General features: G+C 41.3%; 1 protein-coding gene across 1 annotated transcript in view; it reads right to left on the reverse strand.

Annotated features, from left to right (window-relative positions):
* The window catches only part of loxhd1a (lipoxygenase homology PLAT domains 1a), a 35,868-nt gene extending 10,553 nt beyond the window's left edge, over window positions 1-25,315 (reverse strand). Inside the window, exons 1-37 of the mRNA XM_008282786.1 lie at window positions 25,097-25,315; window positions 24,580-24,973; window positions 22,083-22,197; window positions 20,360-20,440; window positions 18,857-19,041; window positions 17,904-18,002; window positions 17,392-17,540; window positions 17,144-17,267; window positions 15,950-16,200; window positions 15,737-15,872; window positions 15,399-15,559; window positions 15,182-15,268; window positions 14,391-14,526; window positions 14,091-14,245; window positions 13,827-13,987; window positions 11,895-11,971; window positions 11,622-11,818; window positions 11,350-11,542; window positions 11,060-11,220; window positions 10,642-10,978; window positions 10,333-10,484; window positions 9,457-9,590; window positions 8,935-9,083; window positions 8,720-8,824; window positions 8,507-8,632; window positions 8,238-8,405; window positions 7,958-8,139; window positions 7,706-7,822; window positions 6,753-6,915; window positions 6,324-6,478; window positions 5,932-6,141; window positions 4,494-4,620; window positions 4,196-4,404; window positions 3,880-4,065; window positions 2,931-3,058; window positions 2,700-2,817; window positions 699-876 (exon numbers count right to left, since the gene is read on the reverse strand). Of these exons, the coding sequence (XP_008281008.1) occupies window positions 699-876; window positions 2,700-2,817; window positions 2,931-3,058; window positions 3,880-4,065; window positions 4,196-4,404; window positions 4,494-4,620; window positions 5,932-6,141; window positions 6,324-6,478; window positions 6,753-6,915; window positions 7,706-7,822; window positions 7,958-8,139; window positions 8,238-8,405; window positions 8,507-8,632; window positions 8,720-8,824; window positions 8,935-9,083; window positions 9,457-9,590; window positions 10,333-10,484; window positions 10,642-10,978; window positions 11,060-11,220; window positions 11,350-11,542; window positions 11,622-11,818; window positions 11,895-11,971; window positions 13,827-13,987; window positions 14,091-14,245; window positions 14,391-14,526; window positions 15,182-15,268; window positions 15,399-15,559; window positions 15,737-15,872; window positions 15,950-16,200; window positions 17,144-17,267; window positions 17,392-17,540; window positions 17,904-18,002; window positions 18,857-19,041; window positions 20,360-20,440; window positions 22,083-22,197; window positions 24,580-24,973; window positions 25,097-25,315 (6,025 nt within the window). The remainder of the gene's footprint in view (window positions 1-698; window positions 877-2,699; window positions 2,818-2,930; window positions 3,059-3,879; window positions 4,066-4,195; window positions 4,405-4,493; window positions 4,621-5,931; window positions 6,142-6,323; window positions 6,479-6,752; window positions 6,916-7,705; window positions 7,823-7,957; window positions 8,140-8,237; window positions 8,406-8,506; window positions 8,633-8,719; window positions 8,825-8,934; window positions 9,084-9,456; window positions 9,591-10,332; window positions 10,485-10,641; window positions 10,979-11,059; window positions 11,221-11,349; window positions 11,543-11,621; window positions 11,819-11,894; window positions 11,972-13,826; window positions 13,988-14,090; window positions 14,246-14,390; window positions 14,527-15,181; window positions 15,269-15,398; window positions 15,560-15,736; window positions 15,873-15,949; window positions 16,201-17,143; window positions 17,268-17,391; window positions 17,541-17,903; window positions 18,003-18,856; window positions 19,042-20,359; window positions 20,441-22,082; window positions 22,198-24,579; window positions 24,974-25,096) is intronic.
* Between the last annotated feature and the right edge of the window lie 307 nt (window positions 25,316-25,622).

Raw genomic sequence — 25,622 nt, forward strand, 5'->3', positions numbered from 1 at the left:
GTTTAGGCCCTCAAAAACGCGTTCAAAGTTTGCGTACCATAATAATAATAATCACAAGGGTTTCAATAGGGTCCTTGCACCGTTAGTGCTCGGACCCTAATAATGAAAATCATGACATTGCTTTTGAGTTATGGTTCAACAGAAATACAAAACAAACAAACAACAACAACAACAAAACAACAGGCAAACAAGCAGGGGTGGGACCCGTAAATGAATATTTTGTTGAACAACCCTTTGAGCCAATCACTGCAATCGAGTGTTTTCTGTAACTCTCAATCAGACTTCTGCATCTGTTGACAGATATTTAGATTTTGGCCCACTGCTCATCAGCAAAGTGCTCTAATTTGTCTGGGACTGTTTTTTCTTTTTCTTTTTTTTTAAATAATTCTTTTCAACCACAATTCAAAAGCAATGTCTTATTTCACTAAATTATAATTTAGCAAATTTTTATTTATTATTACTTTTTTCAGTTTTTAGTTATTTAAGTGACTGTTGTGAATTTTGCCTTTTCTTTAATGGAAGTGTATGAATACATTTGAGGACGACCGTAAAACACACTCCATTTTACCCGTACATGTTTTTCATAACTTTGCTGGGAAAGCTCTTGCGCTGACTTTATTTTTTGTTAACGCTCTGCATGTGTGGAAACATGTTTTAAGTGGAACCTGCAGAGCCGCCTGCATGTGTTGAGGACTCACCTGCAACATCACTGGTCCTGACTTGGATGATGTAGGTGGTGAGCTCCACCATGACCTCCTCGTCCACCACGGCAGCCATCTCGCAGATCATCGTCCTTTTAGGTCCACGTGTCCTGGACAGCCAGTCCTCATAGGTGAACACAGACACCTCCTCTGTAGTCAGGTGGCGCATGATCACCTGGATGCACAGAGTTGGCTTTTCAAATGTAATCAAGATCCCATTCAGAAACTTGACACGGATATTGAGATCGACGGTGAGTCAAAGCACAACAATGATATTCTATTAAAGCGGAAAAAAAGCTGCCACCCTTTAGATGTAACAGTATTAGTTACTGCTGTACTATGATGTATTGTAAAAATTAGACTGACATGAATGAGAATGTCATCTAACGAAAGTATTTAATACGTTACAGTTTTGTCCTGATCACTGCAATAAATAACAAGATAAAGGATCAGCACAGTTATTGTAATTAAGTTAGAAGGGAACATTAAAATCTGTGCTACACACCATAACAATACATCCAGTTACTGACATATTTCAATCAAGACCGTAAATGTCAACCGGCAGGTGGTACAAGAAGGAAGGTCAGGAGATCATCAGCATCAATAGTCATCACACTCTGGTTTCTGCGAAAGATTCACAACAGCACGTTCACCAGTTGTTGAGATATTTCAGTCTGGACCAAAGTGGTGCGGCTGATTGACACTGCCATTAGCAGAACCAGACAACCAGTAATCTCCTTTACTATTAAGTGTGTGTCACATATTGTCACATTACAGACGGATGACTAATGTGTTACCGGCATGTAAACACACTCCACCCTCTCAAGGTGTCCGCTTAATCCTGGTCAGTCCTATAGGAAACACTTTTTTGTCAGTCAAAGATTGGGCTCGGGCAGCCGCCCTCGTATTAGTCCTCCATTCTGCATATTTATCTGAGCAGATTACTATGCTGGAAGTCGGCCCGGTGCACTCTTGTGTCCATTTCAATACACAGACCCAGCAATCCATAAAGGCAGCACATCTGCTTGTGATGCTGAACACACAAGGCTCTGTGCAGGGTCAAGTCAAGGAGATGTTCACAGTCGCTGAGTCCCAGGCACGGACGGACAGGGCTCGGTATTGTTCCTGACTGCTCTGCTGCTCTGCAGGCATGGTGCCTTTACCAGAGAAGACATTTGCATAGGAGATGTGTTTCATTTCATCACAGCTCTCTGCCCGAGACTTCAGACTGAATTTGTAGGTGGGCAGTGATGTTGCTCACGCAGGGTAATTTCAAGAGAAAACCATTTTCTGTATGCTGTGTTAATGCAGTTGATCATATTGCAGGAATATACGATAGATATGAAACACTTAAGGCCTAAAATGAAATGTTTTCTCTCAGATACAATACGCCAAATACTGAATCACGGTGCTCATTCTGAACCTGTTTGACTGTGTGCATGTGTGTGCTGTAAGAGTGTGCGTGTGTGTGTCTGTAATCCAAGCAACAACAGCATGGTGAATAAAATGGGTCAATATGCTCACTCCAGGAGTTCTGGGCCCCGCTGTGTGCGCACATGTGTGTGAGTGTGTGTGTGCGTGATTGTGTTTTTGTGGGTGGGTGAATCATTGACTATTCTGCTGCAGGCAGAGATGGATGTGTGTCTGTGTGATATAATAGATTGAATGATCCTGTGACCTACAGCATACAGTGCCAGGATAAAAAACACAAAACCTGTGACTGCTTTGTTCTATTGATTTTGGAAGAAGATAGCAATTACTGTTCTGCTTTTCATGCTCCTGGTTTTATCTTTTATAGATGAGATCTGCGGTTTCTTCTTTACGACCAATTAGCCCTCCTTTGAGAAGAATAAAGAAATCGTGTGTGATCGACTGATTCCATAGCACTGACCCTGTTCAGCAGTTTCCTTCGCTGTAATTCTTTACCGTTTGTACCATGAAAACATCTCATCAACGTATTTGTCTCTGTGTGTTGAAGCTAGTTTGAAGTGAACCGACCTTGTCTAGAAACCAGTCAGGTCGACTCCCGGAGCCGTCAATACGAAGCCTCATTTTCCTCAGGGGGGCAATGTCATCGATCTCCATGTTGAAAGTGTCTTCCTGACCACGTTCGAACCTGTTGTTCACCACACAAACAGCACAGAGTTTACAATCGAAAGTATAATTAAATCCTCTCTTTTTCACAGTTGAGTGGAAATATGGGAACAGAAATAGAAAATGTTTGGCTACCTGTCCTCATTCTTCTGCAGCAGCATCTCCTCTGTGCTGCCGTTGGCCCCAAACACAGACATGAAGATCAACGTGTCTGTTCCTGCATTCTGCACGTCTCCTGTCACCACCGTCACCTCGTAAATAACCTAGAAAAGATTCACTTGTTCCATGTTACTCTCCACAACCATCTCACGAATGCGAGTTTAGCTTGCAGCTACACATTTAGCAAATATACGGCTAATAGCAATGCTGCAATCATTAATAAAACAAAAGCACATGATGTTTAGGAAAGACGCTTTTACAGAGTTAAAAAACAGGCAGGACTATGCAAATGCAAATCAATATGATTGTAAGGTAGTAATTTGATGTGCTAACACCTCTCATATCTCTGGATTGATAAACATCATTAAAAAGCTTACTTTACATATTACTGTCATACTTTCACTCATTATATTAAAGAGCTGTCCAAAATAAAAGGACCACACAGATTTATAAACATAACCCTATACAGTGGTGTCAGAAACATTCTCAAAATCTGCCACCCTTAGAAATGCTCATTTTCATAAAAATCCCTAATTTCTTGAAGATAGAATTCACCAATAAATCAAACTTCAGTTCTGTTTTTTTGTTGACATTAATAATGTTGTGATTTTGGCTTTGAGTACTCGTGGCAATACATTTAGATTTCATCAAACACCTTTACATTTCAACTTTGTATCAGGAGATTTACCATTTAAAGGTATAAATCAGAGTGATCGTGATCAGAGGGATGACAGTTAAAAGATCATTTGTCATTGCATAGTGTTTCTATTTAGGCACAATATTCTTCATAATGTAGATTGCTCCACAGGTTCACTTTATGGCAGTTGTTCATTATCGTTTGTCATTTGTGGTACTTTAATCTAGCTGTGATGCATTTTATCTGCCATATGGCTGCGCTCGCGTTAATTTGTCCACATTTACATACCTTCTGGGAGATAGAAATGGCCTCTGCATCCAGCACATTGAATACTCTAGCAGTCAGCCCATCTCCTCGATCTTTGGCCAGCCAGCACTTGCAAGCAAAGATATATTTGACCCCTTTGGTTGGCACAGCAACAGACAGCTCATCAACCAGCCAGCAGCTCTCCGGAGTGGCCCCATCATGGCCGAGCTGCAGGGAAGGAGAGAAACAATCACTTCAAGCAATGTGGGTGTATTTTTCTGTGTGCCCAAGTGTATGTGTGCATGCATGAGAGCGCGCGGTCCTCGCTGAAAATCTAAAAGCGTCGCCCCTCGCTCACCTCGACCTTTTTGATCTCCCCCACATCCGAACCGTGGGACTCAAAGTTCTCCAGAGAGCCGGCCTCAAAGCCCTTCTTCTCGTCTGGCAGGTCCAGCCACAGCCTCTCTGTCTGGGTGTGACTGGCCCCGATAATGATCACATAAGCCCTGCTGGTAGTGCTCGCATCCCGCTCCAGTCCAGTGCAGATGGTGATGTGGTACGGTATGACTGCACATGAAGAGCACAAGTCATTTATGTGAGCACCTCACCAAGAGGTGAATGAATCAGACATGCTAAAGACCCAGTTTTTCTCTTACTCGGGAGCTCAATTTCTTCCTCCTTCTTCTTCTTGCTCTTTTTATTCATGTTGCTGTCAACGCTCTTCAGTGTCAGAGCTGAGTTCTTCTTTTTACTGTTCAGGCCCTCTCTAACTCCTTCATAACCCTGAGAAAAGCACAACATACGCGTTATGTGATGCAGACAAACAAACCAACACATGTGGGCCTTGACATTCAGTGCAATAAATATTTATTACCATTCATTTCTATTGCTGCAGTGTACGTGATAAAACACTGTGCGATCTAACTGCACTTAAAGGGTCATGTCACCCAAATTACATAAACATGTACTTGTCGTGGTGTTGACCAGGTGGATAGTAACAGCTTCATTTGCTGAAGTTTTCCTTTTATAATTTCTGAAGTCCCAATAAAAGGAGGTGATTGGTCACTTCAGAGCGTTAAAAACCTGAATGAAAATTTGCTTATCCACAAACGAGATCCTGCTAAGTAGAAATGATCTATAGACCCTGCTATCAACAGTTTTTCCCATAAGGGCTATTTTTTTCAGAAAAGAGTTCACTTCAGTGTAAGGCCTGTATGTTATTCTAAGGATGTTGTCAGCTGGTTCATCACTTTAAAACCAGACTGAATATCTAAACATTTATCTGATTGACAGCCATGAAATTTAATACAGATGTTAATGGTGCACAGAGGATGAATGGTGCTAACTTTGGTGATCTACTGACTTTCCATCTTGTGCCACCATCAGCTGTAGCTTTTAATTTGTTGAGAAAATTGCACAACTAAAGACAATACATCATCTCCTATCGAGTGAGGATTTTGGGAGACCTCTCAAAGGATACTTCATTTCCAGCATTCTGATCATTTTCTTTGCACCAATTTGTGCCTTTTCTGCATCATTTTAAGGTGGAAATGTCTTCATTTTTGTGAAACAAGGAAGGATGGAACACAAAACATCCAGGCACCAGGTGACTATTCAGAATATAATGGTACATGATGCAGTGAGGCTCTCAGGCGTTCTCTAATGCTTTCAAATATTTGTTCTCCAGTAGATCAACTTTCCTCATTTAACGTTATCCCCGTTGAGTCAACACACATATTTACTCTGCTGTTCTCTTTTGTGTCTTTTGTTTGGTGTTGTAGTCTGTTTAAAATGTGTGTGGGGCACCTTTTAAATTAATTTATAAATCCCTGGACTTTAACAGCTCCGTGTTTTAGCAAGATTTCTGTTCATGTTGATGTTTTGGGCAGTCAGGATTCTGATTCTGAAGTAGATATTATAGAGGTAAACTGGTTATGAGACCCTTAATTGCTGCATCCCTTTTATTTTCTAAGTTGTTCACTACTTTTTATCTTCTTTTTGCTTGTGCTTTAAGATCTTTTGTCATTTAATGTCTTTTACCATTTGTACATGTGATTTAAATGCACTCCCTTTGACACTTCTTATGTCTTTTACCTTGACATAGAAGGCTCTCTTGATGCGTCTGTCCTCCCTCTTCCTGGAGAGCCAGCGTTCACATAAAAAGAGGAAGACCTCCTCTGTATCAACATCGACCACCTCCACCTGGTCCAAGTACCAGTCGGGACTCACCATACTGTTATCATGGCGGATTTTTATCTTGAAAACCTGACCGAGGTCAACGGCCTCCATAGTGAATTTATCTACCTGGAAGAAAAACATTGAGGCAATAACATCAGCACGATTCTACTTTTTGTAAGATGTATTTGCTGTAATTTGGTGCAATTTTTCATGACAGGATTGCTCGTCTGTCTTCACTTCAAACAATGTAGGAGAGAAAAGTAGACAACAGGGGAGAAAAAATGGCCACAAAATATCTGCTTTCTTACAGCTCCTCGTTCAAACTTGTTGCTGTTTGTCTCCGACTTGCTCAGCTTTCTTTCCCCGGTGTCCCCCAGGTCCCCGTAAATTGTGAGGAAGACGTTAGCGTCGGTGCCGGCTCCGTACACGTCACCTGTCATCACTGACACTTTGTATGTGTGAGCTGTAGTGGGGACGATGATCACAGACAAGCACACAGGGGATCGGTTTGAGGCAATTACCAGAAAATAGAGTGAGAAGAAAGCAATTTTCTATCGCTGTATGATGCTGCTGTCATAACGGAGACTCATTCAGGGATATAGAGAACCCAAAGGAAAAACTGTCTCGAGTTTCTAAACTAATGCTAAGAAAGGCCAAGAAGAGGCAGGACACAGCGAGGAGACAGAGATTGCAGATGCTTCTGATCGTTGGTGTGTATAATATTGCAGTCAACGTACTCTCTAGGGCATCTTCCACCTCGACTTCAGTCACTTTCAGACTTCCATCTCGTGAAAGTTTCTCAGTGATGATATCGGAGGGCACCAGCTCTCTCACTGTTTCTCCATCATCCTCTGACTTGGCGAGCCAGCACTCACAAGGGAAGATGATTGTCTCTGAACCCTACAATAAAAGAGACAGTTTAATCATATGATTTAATGTGCAATGAGTGTTTGTGTCTTTGAACAGCGAACACAATCTTTTTTCTGGGCCTTGACTTGGTTTGTGAGATACAAAATGAAGCCAGTGTGGTGGAGCTCTCTCATTTATCTGTGAAGAGAACATCTCCACCTACTGACCAAAAATAGAGTTGTTCTGTTGCCAGAATATGTGAGTGAGAAGATGCTGGCAAAGACAAATGGTAGTGTTTTTTGTTTTGTTTTTTACATCAACTATTAGGAATTTGAAGCATGACTTCAGAGGTAAGGGGATCAGTCTGTGGGTTTATTTAATGACAGTGTTTATACAATGATGTCCATCATCTATCCAGTGGGAAAATGTAATTTAATATTAACTCATACAACTGTTCTTGAGTAATATTATTCCATATGAGTGTATATTTAACTTTTTTCTTAAATCTTTAACCTTCAATTCCAGTGCAATATAGGGGTTGCATCTATTTGATAACCCAAGTTCCAAGTTACAGCACAGATTAAGAGTTTTCACACAAAACACAACATCAGCTGCAATTTCAATCACTGTGATAGATCAAAGCACCAACGCCAAATAAAGCAGTTAAAGTCAGCTCCATCTCAGCCTACTGTTTAATGCTCCTTACATGTTGATGCATCAGTAATAGTAATAACCAATATAATAGGATTAAACTTATTTTTTTCGGAACTGAAAGCGATTTTAAGATGTTTTGTTTGAGTTAGAGATCCTCCACCACTGCGTCTGTCCTTCTTGATGGTACCTTTCCCTTCCTGAGCAGACGTCTGATCTCCACTCTGTCCAGATGCCAGCCTGGGTTGACCCCACGGTTGTCATGGGCGATACGGATCTTCTCTATTACGTCCCCCACATCTTCTAGCTGCACAGAAAGTAGAAAGCAATGCTGATCTCACCAAGTGGTTCACATTCAATACTGTAATTGCAAAAACACTTTCATAACTTTGCTGTTGATAAATGCACCTCTTCTATTTATGACTTCACAATGGTTTTGTACCTCAACAATAAACATGTCCTCCGCTCCTCTCTCAAAGTACATTCTCCTCTCCCTCTTGTTGACACACAGACTTTTCTGTTGGGTGCAAACTGCATCTCGTCCGTAAAGGACGATGGAGACATCTGCATCTGTGCCGGCTGCAAACACGTCGCTCGTGAAGATTTTGATCTCATAAGGAACAACTACAAATACAAAAATAAAAAACATTATCAATGAAGTGCATCAAGTGACAAAATAGAAAGCTTGAAGTAGAACACATTGCAGCAACACTGTGACTTACATGGCGTGTAAAACTCAGTCTGAAGGGAGTTAGGGAAAAGGTCCCTAACGATGGCTCCATCATCTTCTCCTTTATCCAACCAACGGCCGCAGGGGAAGCGCAGTTTCTGTCCCAGAGATTGGGCATCGATCTCCACCCAGTCAAGGAACCAGCCTGCTGATCCTCCTCCTTAAACATCAACAGAAATGACTGTGATCACACATGAAGATGTATTCTGAGTAATTTTGTACTATTCACTACACAGGCAGGCGATTGTCCTAATGTACCACGGTTGTCATGTCCAACACGCAGCTTTTTCAGGGGTCCAATGTCCACAGCTTCCACAGTAAACTCATCGATCATACCCCGCTCAAACTTGTTTTTATGAGTCTTTGAAGCCTTGAGGTTAATTATCCCTGTGGATGTGCACAATAGAGAGTAATTTAATGATTTAAATTCACATAAAGAGAAACATATTGCAGCATAGTGGTCAAAAGTATTACCTGTGTCATCCTTGGTGCCGTACAGGATCATAAAAACATTAGCATCTGTTCCTGCGTACTTCTTGTCACCAGTTTTTAGCCTTAATGTGTATGTTGTTGACATGGCTGTAAATAGAAAGACAGGAGAATTAATTAGTCTTTGGATTATTTTTCAGATTATTATCCTTAATAATTAATGTATTTAAAAAGGTCACTCTGTTTCTCAGGGCTCTCACCTTTCTGTTCCAGACCCAGTGTAGCATCAGAGTCTTCTTCATCATCATCCCCCTTCTTCATGAAGGCCTCGTCCACAGGAACCAGCTCCCTGGCAAGCTGTCCATCATCTTCATCAATAGCCAGCCAGCGTTTACAAGGAAAAAAGTACCTAAAGCACAATATATAGCACATGAATGCTGTGTACAGTGTACAATGGGATGTTAGAATAATAAGAATCTCTATGTAGGATTGGCAAATGTTCCTGAGTCCCTGAGTACCATCGCACACCACACAGTGGAGCTCTTCAGACATTTTCTGTGCAAAGCTTCTGTCTGCTCTGTGGGATGAAGCTTCTGTGAAGCCTGTGTCACTGGTTTGGCATCACACAATAAAGTCTAAATAATTTCTATAAAATAAATGATCAATAATTACTTTTTATAAATAATCAGTGAAACTATACAAAAGATCAGGTTAAAATGCAGTTAAATTGAATTAAATTCCCAATGAATCACTGCTGTCTCCCTAACGTCGTCATGACTTACGTGGTGTCATCTTTGTTGTCCACAATCTCCACTCTGTCCAAAAACCAGCCGGCGCTGGCCTGACTGTTGTCATGTCGGATCCTCAGCTTCTTCAGGATCCCCAGGTCGACTGCTGTGAGGTTAAAAATGTCCTCCTGGGTCACATAAGAACAAACCAGTGGCAAAGGGTCAAGAAATGTCACAGTCACAGGTTAGCAGTTCATGAGAACCTCATTATTTATTCATTTGATCTTCATTTAACCAACCTGAGATCCAACATTTGTTTGACAAGCGGCTTAGCCAGTAAAACACGATCAGTGATAACAAGCTTGACAATACATTATAAACAGTGAAAGAATAAAGCCTCTGCAAAGAAATGGAGGTAACAACATGGTTCTTGTTGATGTTTAAGAGTCATGAAGAGAAGATGTAGCATGTCTCGTACGTTATATAGACTCTGTAAATTGCTCCATAAGGCTCCTAAAGCTAACTAGTAACTACGCTTGGTAGTTTAAACCAAGCAAAACCCAACATGAAAATTGCAGGTAGCCCACTGGTGCAACACAGTGGCTTCCTGAAGAAGATGTCATCATTCATAATCAGAGTAGCAAAATAAAAACACAAGTTGCCATTTTAACATCGTGGTTTTTGAATAGAATAAACAAACAAGATATAATATGTTACTCAGGTAGCGTAAGAGGTGCTAGGAGGCAGATTTTAACGTTTGGACAGAACCAGGTTTACTGTTTCATCTGTTTACAGTGTTCATGCTAAGATAAGTTGACAGTGAACGTACAACTTTCCCAAATGACCAAACTATTTTTGTTTCACAGAGAAGTCTACATTAACACTCTAATTACCACATACAGCACTGAGCTTCAGCTTCACTAAGTTTACCTTTCCTTTCTCAAATTTGTTGAGGTTGTTGGATTTCCTGAGTCGTCTCTCCCCCGTGTCGCCAGTCTCTCCATAGACGTTGACGTACACGTTGGCATCGGTCCCCGCCCCAAACATTGTCCCAGTGAACACATGAACCTCATATGAGTTCACTGGCAGGAAAACACAGTGAATCATCAGTGACATTATAGTAATTCACAGGATGACATTTGCCGAATTTAACAGAGAATGTCACAATTAGAACACTGCATTGCAGCCTTTGGAGGTGGATATCAGTGGGTCAGCACTTTACATTCATGCTCTACTTACGCTCCAGCTCTTCATTGTCTTCAGTCAGCAACTCAACCACGATCTCCCCGTCCTCCTCGTCCCTGGCTAGCCAGCGGTTACAAGGGAAGGTGAATGTCTCCACCACTTCCTGCAGCTTCTCAATTATCTCCACTTCCTCCTCTTCGTCTTTCTTCTTCTTTTTCTTGTCCTTCTTCTTGTCTTTCTTGGTTGTCTCCTCCTTCTTTACCTCAACCTGCACCATGGCCATGGTCAGGCGCTTGATGTCCACTGTCTCCAGGAACCAGCCATCTCCGACACCTTTCCCATCATGGTAGATACGTATCTTATAGATCTTGCCAACATCCAAAGCTTCAATCTGGGTTGTAGGAAACAGCAGTCAAACCAGGAACTTCCAGTGTCCAACAGATGTTAAGATGACACAAGGTTAAATACAGACCTTGAAGATTTCCGTGGTGCCGCGTTCGAAATTGTTGGAGCGACTTTTTAGAGAGAGGACTTCAGTTTTTCCTTCATCTCCATAGATCTGACAGAAAACATTGGCATTGGTCCCACCTGCACGCACATCACCTGTGACCACTGTTACTTCATAGTTGATCACTGTTATAGAGAAGGCATGGGAGCATTATGACAAAGACTGTAGTAAAGAGAAACATAGTTCAGTCTATACTTCTACTGTGTATAAAATGATTCATTCCTACAGAACTTTTCATGTTTTTTCTCATTTACATTGTTCGATTTCCAAGACCTCACTGGGATAGATTTCCACCTCCACTTTTCCATCAGCCTCGTCTTTGCACAGCCAGCGGTCGCTCGGGAACATGTACTGCATCCCATGAACCGGCACAGAGATCTGCACACTGTCCAGGAACCATCCAGCCCGCAGGCCTTCATTGGTGTGACCGATCAGAAGACGGTTGATCTGACAACACAGGATACACACTTGAATGTCTGAACCTCTGTTTTCTGTTAGGTTCATACTGTGTGTCTGAAGAACTTACCTTTCCGACATCAAAGGTTTCGAATATAAAGATGTCAGTGCGTCCTGTCTCAAAGTAATTCCTGAGGTCATTGTCAGATACTGCTAGTATCACCTTGTCAGTATCACACTTTTCCCCATACAGCTTGACAAACACCCTGGAGTCGGAGCTGGCCCCATTCACGCTGCCTGTCTTGATTGCTATGTGGTAGTTGACATCTAATAAAGAGCAAAATTAGGGGCTTTTAAATATGCATGATGAACAATAGGTAGAATGTGTTCTTCATGCACTCACTGAAGAGACGCAGGCCATCTCCAGCTGGAACTAACTCGCGGACAATCTGTCCGTCATCCTCATTTCGGTCCAACCATCTGAAGATAAACACAATGGAAATTGACAATAATGTTTCTATAGCAATAAACACGGAATGAGGTCAAACCTTCCATCCCTTAAACCTCCCTGGGAATAGAAATATGCAGTAAGAAGATTAAATATTTTTTGTCTATTTATAACTTTACAACCACAGTAGGGTCACTGGATTGACAGAAACGCTCAAGAAGCTGCCACACATTTACTGAACAGAAGACAATAACTGATATCCAAACATATACTAAATTAAATACTTTAACCAGGTCTATGCATTTTAAAAATTACATTTGACAGGTTTAAGTATTCATCTAAAGCAAAAACTTTAATTGAAAAACACGAATGTCCTAAGATAATTCACCGTAGCAAAGAACTGGGGTCACAATAAGCCTAAAAAAAACCCAAAACAAAACAACAATGACATGAGCAGTGTAAGCAACACAAAACTCTAAAACAACAAAACAAGAACAACCTATTCTACACTGTTTCTGCATTGGATGCTACCAAACTGTTCTCTATCAACAAGATGGACAGACAGGAAGAGACTCTTCCAGAAGTAACACTGCACCTCAGCCTTGTGGTTTGGCTCCAGTTACACGGGGAGAGAACTGGCTGGCCGCGTGCATTTAGTGTCCATTTGTAATGGCAAACTCATCCATCAGCTGCCTAACTACTTAAACACATGCCATTGGAGAACTAGTGGACATAAGCGCGGCCAATTTACATCACTTAAGAGGGTTTTAGAACTGTTGGGACTATTTTGTCCATCTGGCATGTGATCAGTGGCTTTGAAACCAAACAATTTGAGAGAAATAATTATGTATAATTATAATTATATGTAACTTCTCAACATGAAATACAGAAAACAGTTACTCCTTTAAAGGACTAGCTAGACATTTTGGAAAATACACTTGTTTTTTTCCTTGCTTAGAGCGAGATGAGAAGATCAATACTGCACTTATGCCTGTACACTAATTATGAGCTTAGCATAAAGGCCGGAAACACTATCCTGGGTCTGTCCAAGCTTCAGCACTGTGTCTACTCGCAATAATAAAAAACAAAAACATCTCATCTGTGAAATTACTGTGTGCAAAAATAAAATGCTGAAATTGCCAAAATTATACCATTCATCAGGTCATAAAATTATAAAAACAGAAGGGATTGCCACATTTTCAACTTTTCAACAGTTCTTGCACACATCATGTGTCATTCACAGTTCCATCAGGAAAATGAACCAAATCTAAGCTTGGAAGTCGTGAGAGTTCATCAAATCATTTTCATATGCTCCAACCAGATACTGTAAAAAAACAACAACAACAAAAATCTTTGCTTCTCAGCATGACTAATCAGTCATTCATGATTTGTACAATGCTGGACTGCAAAAATGTAACTTTTTAGTTTTCTAATTTTTCTAGTCATGGTTGTGCTGTTTCCATAGAGGTGTGAAAAAACACATTGTGAGAGTCCACAGTGAGTAGAAATAGGACTGGAGCTAAAAGCATCTTGAAACTGCCTGGGGTTTTGAGGGTTAATACAGTTTTGAGTGGTTTAAAATTTTCAACCAGATGAGTTTATTCCAATAAATAGTCAAATCTCCAACTTGGCATTTTCACATGCTGACTTATATAACGTGAGTAGAGGGCTTTGGAGGTGATGGTATGTACATTTTTTACCTTTAGAGCCAGGCTAGCTGTTTCTCTCTGCTTCCACTGTTAATCCTAAACTCAGCTAAGTGGCTTAAACTTCATACTTATGTAGTGGAACTCATCTTCTCACCTAACTCTTGAAAGGAAAGTAAATAAACTTGTTTCCACAAATGTCAAACTACTACTTTGTGTCATGTGTAAAGCATAGCCTTGCCTGAAACAGGGGAATTCAGTGGCTGCAGACTCCGGCTGACCCTCCTCTCTGACCATCACCTTGTCAAGGAACCAACCGCAGCCTCCACCGCGGCCGTCGTGGCCTACGCGGACCCTGCGCACCTGGCCCAAGGACACTGACTCAATGAGAAACTCATCATGCTGAGGGAAGACAGAGAGACGGTTGTGTAAAGATGCTTGCAGTACACTTTCTAAACAATACGTATCTATTTCTGTGCTAATTTCTACTTAATATTTCACTCACGTTTCCCTTTTCAAATTTGTTGACGTTGTTTTTGCTCATAAACATGAGTCGCTCTCCTGTGTCACCCAGGTCACCGATAATATTGAGGAAGACGCTGGCGTCGGTGCCACTGCCGCTGACGTTACCAGTGCAGATGGTGACACGATACTTTATCACTGAAGAAGGAAACAGAGGGCTCATGATATATAAAGCAGCATCAACTCAGAGCTCATACACGGTCCTAATCTTTGAAAGACAACTTGACACTGTTGACTATGAATCAAAAAGTTATGTTCAGTATGTGTTCAATGAGTTTCTTACAAGGCAGCGGCTCTTCAATGACTGTGCTTGTAGCTGGAAGCTCTCTGACAATCTCATTGTCATCTTCATTGATGTCCAGCCAACGGCCACATTCAAAAGAATATTTCTCCATGGTGAGGGTCTTGAGCAAAGTTACCTGAAGAAAGTCACAGTCGCCTCAATCACATGTATCTTTATTTACAACTGTGGTCTATGAGCTCAACCTCACACACATAAGACTCCAGCAATGTCATTAATATGAATTTTCCAAGACAACAAGAGTTTTCAGCTGTGCTAGCAGGACTGTGAAGCTAAAATTCATAATGTTTACTATGATAACTATCTTAGTTTAGTGTAATTACGTGCTGATTAGCACAGTTGAGGCTGGTGGAGATGTCATTAGTTATGCAGCTATACAAATACTGGGAAAGGAAAAGATAGGATTGAACATCATGTAAATGCTGAGAGGTTTCATTCAAAATGACAAATGCTAATGACAGTAAAGAGAAAGTCAAGGAATAATCAGAGATCCTTAGAATTCATCCTTTGGGCAGCATTAATATCTGTTCAAACTAAAGTCAGACCTTTTAATAATTGTTCAGACATTTCTATCTGGACCAATGTGGTCAACTGATCCACCAGCATTGCCTTCCACAGTGAGAAAGCTGGGCTTCTGCAACATGATTTACTCACAGTCTCAGGTGCAAGATTAAGTTCTAAATCACAGCTTAACTCACTGCCCAGAGCTGACATTGTACAACAGAATTAAGAGCTCTCACTGACATATCAGACAGGCAGAGCAAGAGTTTTACCTTCGCTAAATGCCAGCCAGCAAATGGATGCCTCTTCTCGTGCCAGATCCGCAGTTTCAGCAGTTTTCCTATGTCGGGCATCTCAACCTACGGGGATCCCAGAAATGTAAAATGACAATAAATACTTGAAAAAAAGACTCCTTTGGATCCTAGTGTGGAACATTTACAGTGAAACAAGCTGTTATGAACTCAATCGAGCAGATGATCAGAGGCTTACAATGAATTTATCAAGCTGCCCCTGTTCAAAACTGTCTGAGTTGTTTTCCAGTTTGACCTCATCCGACTTGCCCCTCTCGCCATAGATCTGCAGAAACACCTGGGCATCCGTGCCGGCTCCCTTCACATCTGATGTCCAAATCCACAGGGACCATGGGTACTCTGGAAGTAAAAACGAGTAGGTGTGATACTGCTCTTCTTGTACTTCCTATATTTTTGGATGCTGCTGTGTGCTATTCATCTTAATCTCAGATTCATAGAATGCTTGAATAAATAAAAGTGATTTAAATGATGATTGTGTGTGATATCCTGTTCTTTCATCGCGTAAAGGACACTCACTTTTCTGTTTTTTCTGCCTAAGAGAGACCATCTCATACAGCTCCCTCTCAATCAGTCCGTCCCCCTCGTCCTCATCCAACCACATCCCACACGGAAATGTCTGCTCAATGCCCGTGAACGGACAGTATATCACCACCTGGAAGGGAAATGGAGGCTCGGAGGATGAATGACACTCTGAGAGTCAGACTGTAACCAATAGGAAACGTGCTGTACCTTCTCGCAGTACCATCCGGCGCCGACGGCACCATTGTCGTGCCCGATGGTGACTCTGCTGAGTGGGCTGATCAGCTCACAGATCTCCACGTTGAAAATGTCGATGAGACCACGCTCGAAAGCACCGCCCTCAAGGAAAACTTTGCCACTGTTTTTTAAGCCCTTGGCGCCATGCATGACCATGTGGATTTTAGAGTTGGTCCCCGCACCTCTCACATTTCCAGTCATGACTTGCACATTGTAAACGATACCTAAGTAGATGCAGAACAATACACAAAACATTCCCAATTATACACTGATTTTGAAACCATTGTTGTATTATTATTGCCTTCATCTGTTTATTAAACTTGCAGTAACATGTTTTCGGTCTTGACTTTGACATTATAAGTTCACACAGTGTACTTATTAGCAAAAACATATTTAACTGTAAGTTAATTTATCCATGCTCCTTAAGCTGTAGATGGTCTCTACCAATTTCTGAGGGAAATATTCGAATCTTTAACTACTAGATGCTATATTACATCTACCAATCGCTAACTCTGTTTATCTGCCATTTAGTGCTTAGCAAGTAGTGTACAAGAGATTTAAGAGTCAAAAACAACGATAAACGGCTAAACAATGAGCTAAAACTTGCTATAAAGCTATATGGGCCCAATGGGAGCTGCTGATTTGGGTGACGATTGCAGGTTTATGATATTAGTATATTAGAATTTTAAGTGTTATTTCTCTTTCTTGGTGCACCCAATTCAGACGTTATCAACCCATTAAATGTCCGCTATCATTACACATCATTTCCATGCATATGGATGCATTATCAACTAATTTAATTGAGCTCCAGCAACATCTGAGCCCAGTGTTTTCTACAGTGACAGTGAGCCTTACATTTGTATTCTAAAGCAGACATACATTTTGGGTTGCTGCTACAGTTTCACTGTTGTAAATAAATCAGCACTACATGGGAATACAAAAAGCTGACACAGGTTATACAAGGCCGTGGAATTCTACAGTCTGTTGCACATCGAAATGTTCAATGTCAGTCATCTGTCTCCATGGGAAACACCCTCCAGAGGCTTGGAGCACAGCATACATATAAGTTCAAAAGCAGTTTTCTCTTTGGAAAAATTGAAGATTATGTACATTATTTTACATTACATTTGCAATTTCAGCTATATCTTCAGTTTGTTTTGTTCTCACCCATTGGCTGCATGGATCCAACCAACACATCTCTCTGGATTTTGCCATCACATTCGTCCATGGCAAACCAGCGATTCACTGGGAACTCGTATACTTCTTTATTCCCCATGTCATCTATTACCACCTGTGGAGAAACATTAGAAGATAAGACAGCACTTTATTAATCGTGAAGGAAATTCTGGACACTATCGCAAGTGTTTTAATATACATTTGTAAAGGTTACACATGTAGGCGCTGCTTGTACATGCCTTGTCTAGAAACCATCCAGCTGATGAACCCCTGTTGTTGTGGCCGATGGTGATTTTTCTCAGCCTCCCCAGGTTGGGAGCCTCTACTGTAAACTTGTCCTCTGACCCACGTTCAAAGTTGTCTTTGTCGCTGTCCAGTCGTCTCTCTCCTTTCATAATAAACAAACCATTCTGGTATGAGAACCGCTCATTGAAGTTACAGTGAGGACATGGCTTCAGTTGTTATCAGTGAACATGGCTTAATGGGAACAGCTGTAAAAAGTACTGAGCTGCTTGTGGTTTATTTGATCAAGTGAAACTTAATCATCAACTATTGCATTTATCAAGCAAAAACATTGGTGGTTTCAGCTTCATAAACGTGAGAATTTATCTGTTTTCTGTTTATGTCATTGTAAATTTGATATCTTTTGAATCTGTGGTAACCATTTTTTTAAACATTATATGATGATACATTATTTCGTACATCAACCAAACAATCAATAATGACAAACTTTTTTTTTTTACCATCTTACCTGTGTCACCATTTTCTCCAAAGATATTCAGAAAGACATCAGCATCGGTTCCACTTCCCTTCATGTCAGCAGTGAACACACTCACAATGTATTTATTCACTGCAAAACATGGAACATGTAATTTATATAAATAGCACATTATAAAAACTAACCGGTTAGTATAAAGGTTGATTGCACTACATAATTAGATGGATCTGTTTAATGCCATTTGGAAGGTTCCTTGCTAATCCTCCCTGAGATGGTTTTCATGTTAAATATTCATACCAGTGTGTGTCTGTGTGCGTTCACGTCTTCATATTGCTCTGAACACTCCCCTAAAGCACAGTGTCCTGCCATCTTTACCTGAGCCTTGGCCTCACCACTTCTCTGCTTGATTGACTGCAGGCGCTAGGATGTTATATCACATTGCAACAGAGGACACATAGGCAGGTTTACCTGAGGATTACACTCTAATGGAGTTCAATTACAACCTGAAACAGTAGGACGATCTGCAGGCTATCAAACACTGTTGTGTACAAGTGGCCAGACACATAGTGCGAACACTGTTGACTTTGTTAAAAAATAGACTTCGGCTCATTCGTGATGGCTGTATTTTAATATATAAGTTTCTACTTGGATCAAATCATTTACTTAACAGAGGATTGCAAAATTATTGAACATGACTTGCATTTTTTATTTAGAAAACAATCAATTATTTACTATAAGTAACAAATTTATTCTATGAAGACAAGGAGACATTATTAGAACATGAGATCTGTCTGGTTAGTTGTGAGCTATGAAGGTATACGTATGTATAACTGGCCTTCTGGACATTGCATTACTACAATTTTTAATCTTAGAGGTTGTGTCTGAAATGTGAAGGAGGTATTTGGGTCGTTAGTCATTTGTTATTTTATTTTTAACCTTTGTTAACCTTTGTGTTTCGCTTAAGTGTTTGTCCTGGAGTGACCTACATTTGGGGACGTCCATGGGGTTCATGCTGCCCAGCAGGTCCCTGACAAACAGGTTGTCAGCCTCCTCCCGACTCAGCCAGTTGTTGCAGGCGAAATAGAAGCGCAGATGGGGCCGGTTCATGTCGGTCACCACAACCCTGTCCAAGAACCAGCTGGCGTTCATGCCTGTGTTGTCGTGCTCAATCCTGGGGAGATAAACAGAGAGTAAAAAGTCTGACATGAATTCACCCTGCAGGTAATCTCAAATGAGCTTGTCACATCAGATGTACAAGTATTTTTATTGTTTAATTTCATCAGTGGTAGAGTATTTTCAGCGAGCATTGCAGCTCGCACATATAAGAAATGTCAAGGAGACTGCAAAAGATGGGGTACAAAAACAAAATTAATGATGTACTTGGTTTATGATTAGCTGACATGTTCAATGTATACAAATCAAGTGCGACAGGCTCCCATAGACTTCAGGACATGAGCAGACGTTTGCGCTCTTCAGTGTCACAAATGATCAGCTTCTAGGCTTGTAGTCTGAACTACACTTAGGGAGTGAAAAGTTGACCTACTGTAAGTCTGATTTAATAACAACTGGATTGACTCTGTTGTTGAAAAGCAGTTACATACATTGTTGTTAAATGTTAAATTCTAGTTTGACTAAATAATCCCTACTCATGACTTCCAGTGCTGGCTTTTTCTAGTGCTTTCAATCACATCAGAGTTGTTTTTTGTTTTGTTTTTACAGTAGATGGAGCTCATATGAGAGTTCAGTAGTAATTTTGCCCGTAGCACTGTTAGAACTTCTTATCCACATTGAAACTTGGTTGAACTTGAAAGTATTTGAAAACTGGTCAGTTGTCTTTGACCCACAATTGCTTTGTCTTTGTTATTTGTATGGTCAAGAATGGTGAAGAACAGCTGTTGAGCTTGCATATCAACAGGTCCAGCTGAGAAAACTCTGTCCTCTCATGACTCTCTGAAAGGAGATGGACAGTAAAGGTTGTGCTGGCATTGCTTTGTCAAAAGCTGGGCAACATTCTGCGGAAAAAGCAACAGAAACTCTTTCATCTCCAGAGTTCACTTTCTAAAATGCAGTACAGCATCTGTTCTTTTATCAATCTCTGATTTTTTTAATGCATTTGGCTCCCTCATTTCGCTGGTTATGTCTGGTGGCAGTGATGTAACTCTGCTTCCTCTCCAGTAAGGCTCTAACTCCCAACAACAGATGGGGTTTAACCTTCTGTCACTGGATGAAATCCTTTGATGGCCAGCAGCACAGCTGGAAAAAAGTGAGAAATGTTGCAGTGGAAGCCTCTCTGTAAGCCTGTGTGAGCACTGCTTAATTACAAAACACAAACTGTGATGTGATCAGTGAGCCGTAGCTGTGCATTCTTGGTATATGACTCAGTTGTTGAAACAAGAAACGGTGTTATAGCATTTACAGTATAGTCACATATATCACAGAGTAGAGTCAGTCGTAGAGGTTTCTGATCCATCAAATTTACTATACAGTACCTGACTTTGCTCAGAGGGCCCACGTTGTGTGTTTTGACACGGAAAACATCGGTCTTATTCTTTTCAAATGCAGTCCGACTTCTGTAAATGCAAAAAACACCAGAATTTGTGGGAAAGACACATTGAGTATTTCTCTCTGTTTAATCAAGAGAGATTATAGGGATGAAAAAACACAGTCCAGACAAAGGAGCTGAACACTGGAACAATAAATGGCATCTCCTGATTGATCCAGCTTAGGGTACCCTGGTGGTCTCATGGCAGTGCTATAATCTGAAACCTTACTGAGACTCAGCCTCTTCGTCGCTCCCTCCTCCTCCTCCTCCTCATGTACTTCTATCCCTCACAGAGACGAACCGGGCCTGTGAGCACACCAGACCCCCTCTGCCAAAGACTGCGAATCAGACACCCTCTTTTCCATTAACAGAGAATACCTGCCTTTGTGCCTGACCCACATCTCCATCTGTTCCCCCCTCCCTGCATATACTCAACCCACAGACAATGCCAACGCTCACATAATTAAAGTGCACAGTGTCATATACTGCAATAAACTGCCAAGAATGAAATACTGTCCAACACACATGAATACATGCCCTCATTCTCAGTGTTAAATCACCTGCAAGAGAATGTTAGGGAGACACTGATTATGCGAAAAGCAAAGCCACTGCAAACTTTGGAATTCATGCAATTTGAATGTGTTATAATTACACTGAATTTCCAAAGAGCTGCAACTCTTAATCTGCCTCGGCTGTTCAGTCGGGCAAATACGTTTGGAGACATAGCAACCCTCCCTTACCTGTATCATGTTGTAGTTGTAATGAGCCATGACACAATACAGGCAGGACCTAACATATATCGGAGTAAGGTGAAACTCCTTACTGTACAATACGTTTAGAATGACAAAAAGGACTCATCAGCATCTATGTATGGTATTTCCTCAGCTGAGCAAGTCACACAGCACGGAGACAGTGAATACAAGGCATGTTGATGCTGTCTGAAGTGGATAAGTGAGACCACCACAAGGTGTGGGTGACATGGTCCAGAGTGGCCGACAATAAGTTGGTATATCCTATACGCTGCACAGGTAACCTATCTGTCAATCAATGTGTGCAGAGATAAAGGGAGCCTGCTGCTGATAAGATCCCCTGAGAGTCATTTGATCATCCACAGAAATGACATCGTGGTCTTCTTTCATTTGTGTCTAAATAGAAAAGAAGACCGGCCATGTCACATAGTTCCTCCTTACTCCAGATATTCTGAGTCCGACACTTTATTCAGCTGTATAAAAAAAGAGATTCCTGCTTAACAGCCAAACCTTTGTTAGAAAGATGTTTCTGACATCAAAGACTGATTCGTCTTAATGGGTCTAATTTTTCTTGATTCATTTCAATGTTGAACAGGAATTCTCTCTCATACAGCACGACATTCACAGTACAATTCAACACAAGGTCAGAATCATAAACATCCTTTTTGCAGATTGATTAGAAAATACCTCTTTTCTGTGCTGGAGGATCAGAGAAGAATAGAAAAGATTAAAAGTTAACCACTGAAAAAGGGCCAAACGAGCTTACTGATTACACTAGCTGAAAAAGAACACACAAAACATGACATGTTAAGTTCAAAATAATCAGCTCACAGTAAGCCATTGAGAGCTAATTTAGACTGTTAAAGGCAATATATTAATCAAATAAATTCAAAACATCCACACAAACCCTTTTAAACTCACTTGCTTGCCAGGTGGACCTTGGGCGTGACGCCAAACTCTCCAAAAAGTGTGACAAACACATTAGCATCTGTCCCGGCTCCCTTTACATCACCGGTGACAGTGACCACCTCATACACTGAAGCAGAAAGGAGAATGGGAATTAAAAAGAGACAGGGAGATAAAAAAGTTACATTGTGATGTAATAAACCATAATTCTAAAGTAATGAGTGCTTGCATAAATTCCACAATGTCAAACAGGGACTCATTTCAAGAATAGCAAGTTAAACAAAAGGACAAACACAAAGTCACATCCTTAGACAATGTCCAATAATCTATAAACATTAGGGAGCATTATGTTTCCTTCCATGCAGACTTGCCAGGGAATTTAATGCGGCGAATCTGCAGCGAATCCATGTCTGGCATGATACGCTGGCCAAACCTCTCTCACATTTCACAAAAGTGTCTCTTCATCTGACCAAGGCAAGGAGCGGATGGAAGGTAAACAGGTCAACAAGTCTGCAGCCTGTAAAATCTGACCCACTTTGTGTTTATGATGTTTAGATGCTGATGGATTCCTATTTTTAAAAAAATAAAAATAAAAATGTGTTTAGCCATTTATGGTGTGCATAGAACAGATCCTACTGTCTTTAGTATCTCCTGACTCTTCTTCTAACACCACCACGAGATTTGACATTTGTGGTTTGTGGGTGACTAAATCCCTATCCGCCTGAGCTGTACTATGTGTTTTACATTCTTCATCTTTCCCTAAACAAATAACCTGTATGTTTTTAGAGAGCTTTTTAAGTGGCACACCAGTCAGACAGCCTTTCTTTAAGTTTCCACAACAACATTAAATCTTTAGAGGGAGATGAGCCAGCACGGATTGTTACCGATGACTTAATGGCTTAGAATGTACAATGGTAAACCTATAGTCCTGCTGCTTTACTGTACGTAAATGTAAACTTCACTATCTCTTGATTACGCAACCGACTATCGTGTGGAATTCAAGGTATTGGACTAATGAAAAACCTAACGAGAGATAAACAGAAGTGGAGCCTAGTAGACTCTGTTTTTAAGGCCTTGTAGACGTGGGTCCTTGAAGTGTATCGATTGTTCTGTGTGAAGGTTAAAGCAGTCATGCTGGACTGAAGGAGTCAGTATGTTAGAATAATTGTAGGTACACCCCAAACATCCTAAAGGAGTAACTTACAGAACTGGAAGTAATCCACAAACCCAATGAAAGACAAATGCAAACACCTTTGTCTTTTATTGCAAATGCAGCAGACATCCATGAATGGAGGAAAGAACACAGAGAGCCGATAAACAGCAATTTGACCAAAGTCAATTCAGCAAGGACATGGATACCTAATTAAGAGTGAGCCACGCTTTTAAAACCAGATTAAAGAGAAAGAGAGACACCTGATAAAATCAGGTCGACAGTGGCCTGGTAAAACTGAGCCCAGATAAACTTCTCCGAGTGTCAGAGATCTGAGTGACCCAGTGAGGGAACAAAGACGTGTACACAGGTGCTACTGATGCTAAACAGTAATAACTACTGCTCCTTTCATAATCTGCATGATAACTGAGAGCCAGCAGTTCGTTACCTTTATTCTGTCCAGATTGTTTTAGGTGTTTGTGTGAAATTTCCTTCAGGAAAACAAACCTGAGGATAGCTGCACTTTCCACGTGCTCTATTATGGCAGTCGTCTGATTTCTTAGGCCAGAGTTTGTATTCTGAGGTTTCTGGGTTGTTCAGTTGAGGCAACAAAATCGTGTTGCTTAGAGGAAGATCATACTTTCAGTTTAATAGCGGAAACCCATCATGCCCTGACATCTTTATGTAACCACGAGAGTGAAAATGCACCTGAAAGCTCAGGAGAAGGTAGCACTTGACCTTTGAGTTTGGATCTTTCAAATGATGATATAACCTATTTTGTGTTTGTGTAGCTCAGCTTCAAGGTTGTGTTAAAGTGATTTTAACTTTATAATCAGCAGCTAATATTTTAACGGATTTACTATTTATATCTTTCCTGTTGTACTCTAAATTGCCAAACTGGCTTTAATATCTTAGACGAGGTTGGAAATTGAGCTATATTTGATAACAAAAGTGTATAAATCACCTTCCCCCTATTAAACCACTCTGTAGGACCTGTCCCCCTCTGTCTGAGAGCCTCTGATCAGCTTTAAGAAAGCTCCCCTGGCTCCCGGCCCTGCCTCCTGCCCCAGCAGCGTTTCCAGCCCCTGGGACTGGGACGGCACCCAGCACCTGTCTGCCCCCGAGCCTCTGTTTGGCTCCGTTCATGTGGAACATAACTGAGCTTTCACCCAGGACAATCACAGAGGGATTCCCCCGGGGTGCTCCTGCTCAGAGCTGAGGAGAACTGGGGGAAACCTGGACTCAAGGTTTGACCAGGTGGTCCAACCCAGCAGCCTTACTGTATATATACTGTAGGTCCGGTGGCTGAGATTTACCCACTTCAAATGCAGCAGGCTAATGGGACTACACAACAATCCTTACCTTTCTTTTTGTAGTACTCATCTTCATATCCATCAGAGGAGTCAGTGTGGTAGGTCAGCAGCTCGTTCTGGTAGATCGCAGCATAGTCCACTTGTTTATTCTTGGATTTTTTCCCTTTTTTCTTCTTGTCTTCATCGCTGTCTGCAGATCCCTTCTTTGCCTTCTTCTTTTTCTTTTTCTTTGAGTCCTCCTCCTCTTCTTGCTCTTCAATTAAAGGCTCCTCGTCGTCGTCGTCGTGAGACTTCTTCTTCTTCTTGCCATCTTTGGACTTTTTATCCTTGGACCCCATGTCGTCCTCTCCCACTGAGGTCTCTACTGAGGATTTCTTCTTCTTTTTCTTCTTCTCCTCCTTGACTCCCTCAGTCACTTCCTCTTTGAGCTTCTCTGATTTCTCCTTTTTGGGATTAGTCGTGGGGTCGTTATTGTTCTGCTCGCCCTCCTCATTGTTGCTTTCAATCACAGCACCAGCTTCAACATCATCATCATCTGATTTCTTTTTCTTCTTTTTTTCTTTTACCTTTTCACCCTCTCTTTTAGGCTTGTCTCTCTCCGGGGCCTCCTGGTTCTCAGAGCTCTCGGCGCTCTTGTGTTTCTTCCGACTCTTATCTCTTTTTGTGGTGTCCCCATGGGTCACATCATTACTCGTCTCCTTTAACTTTGGCTCAGTTTCCTCCACTTCGTCATCAACCTCTTCGGTTTCTTCTGAAGCTGTGGATTTTTTCTGTTTCGACGGCATCTTTTATTCATCCACTTCCCTGGCCTTTAGTTTCGTAAGTGCTGCCTTGAGTTTCTAATAGTGTAAGACAATTCATTTGACCCTTGGCTGCGGAGAGGTTCTGGGGTTCGGAGCAGCCTGGGTGTGCACGGCTGCAGGTACACTGACTTAGGGCTGACGGAGGGAGGGATGGCTGCCTGGACGTCTCGTAACCGGGGTAGTATATGGCCATACAACCCACACATGCACACACACTACTCATGAAAAATTACTGTCACCTCAGCACTCACGTGACCCACGGGAGAAAGCCCTGTGAAAAAGGAGCCTT

Source organism: Stegastes partitus, unplaced genomic scaffold (genome assembly GCF_000690725.1).
Source record: "Stegastes partitus isolate 25-593 unplaced genomic scaffold, Stegastes_partitus-1.0.2 Scaffold285, whole genome shotgun sequence".
In the NCBI taxonomy this organism is placed as follows: Eukaryota; Metazoa; Chordata; class Actinopteri; family Pomacentridae; genus Stegastes; species Stegastes partitus.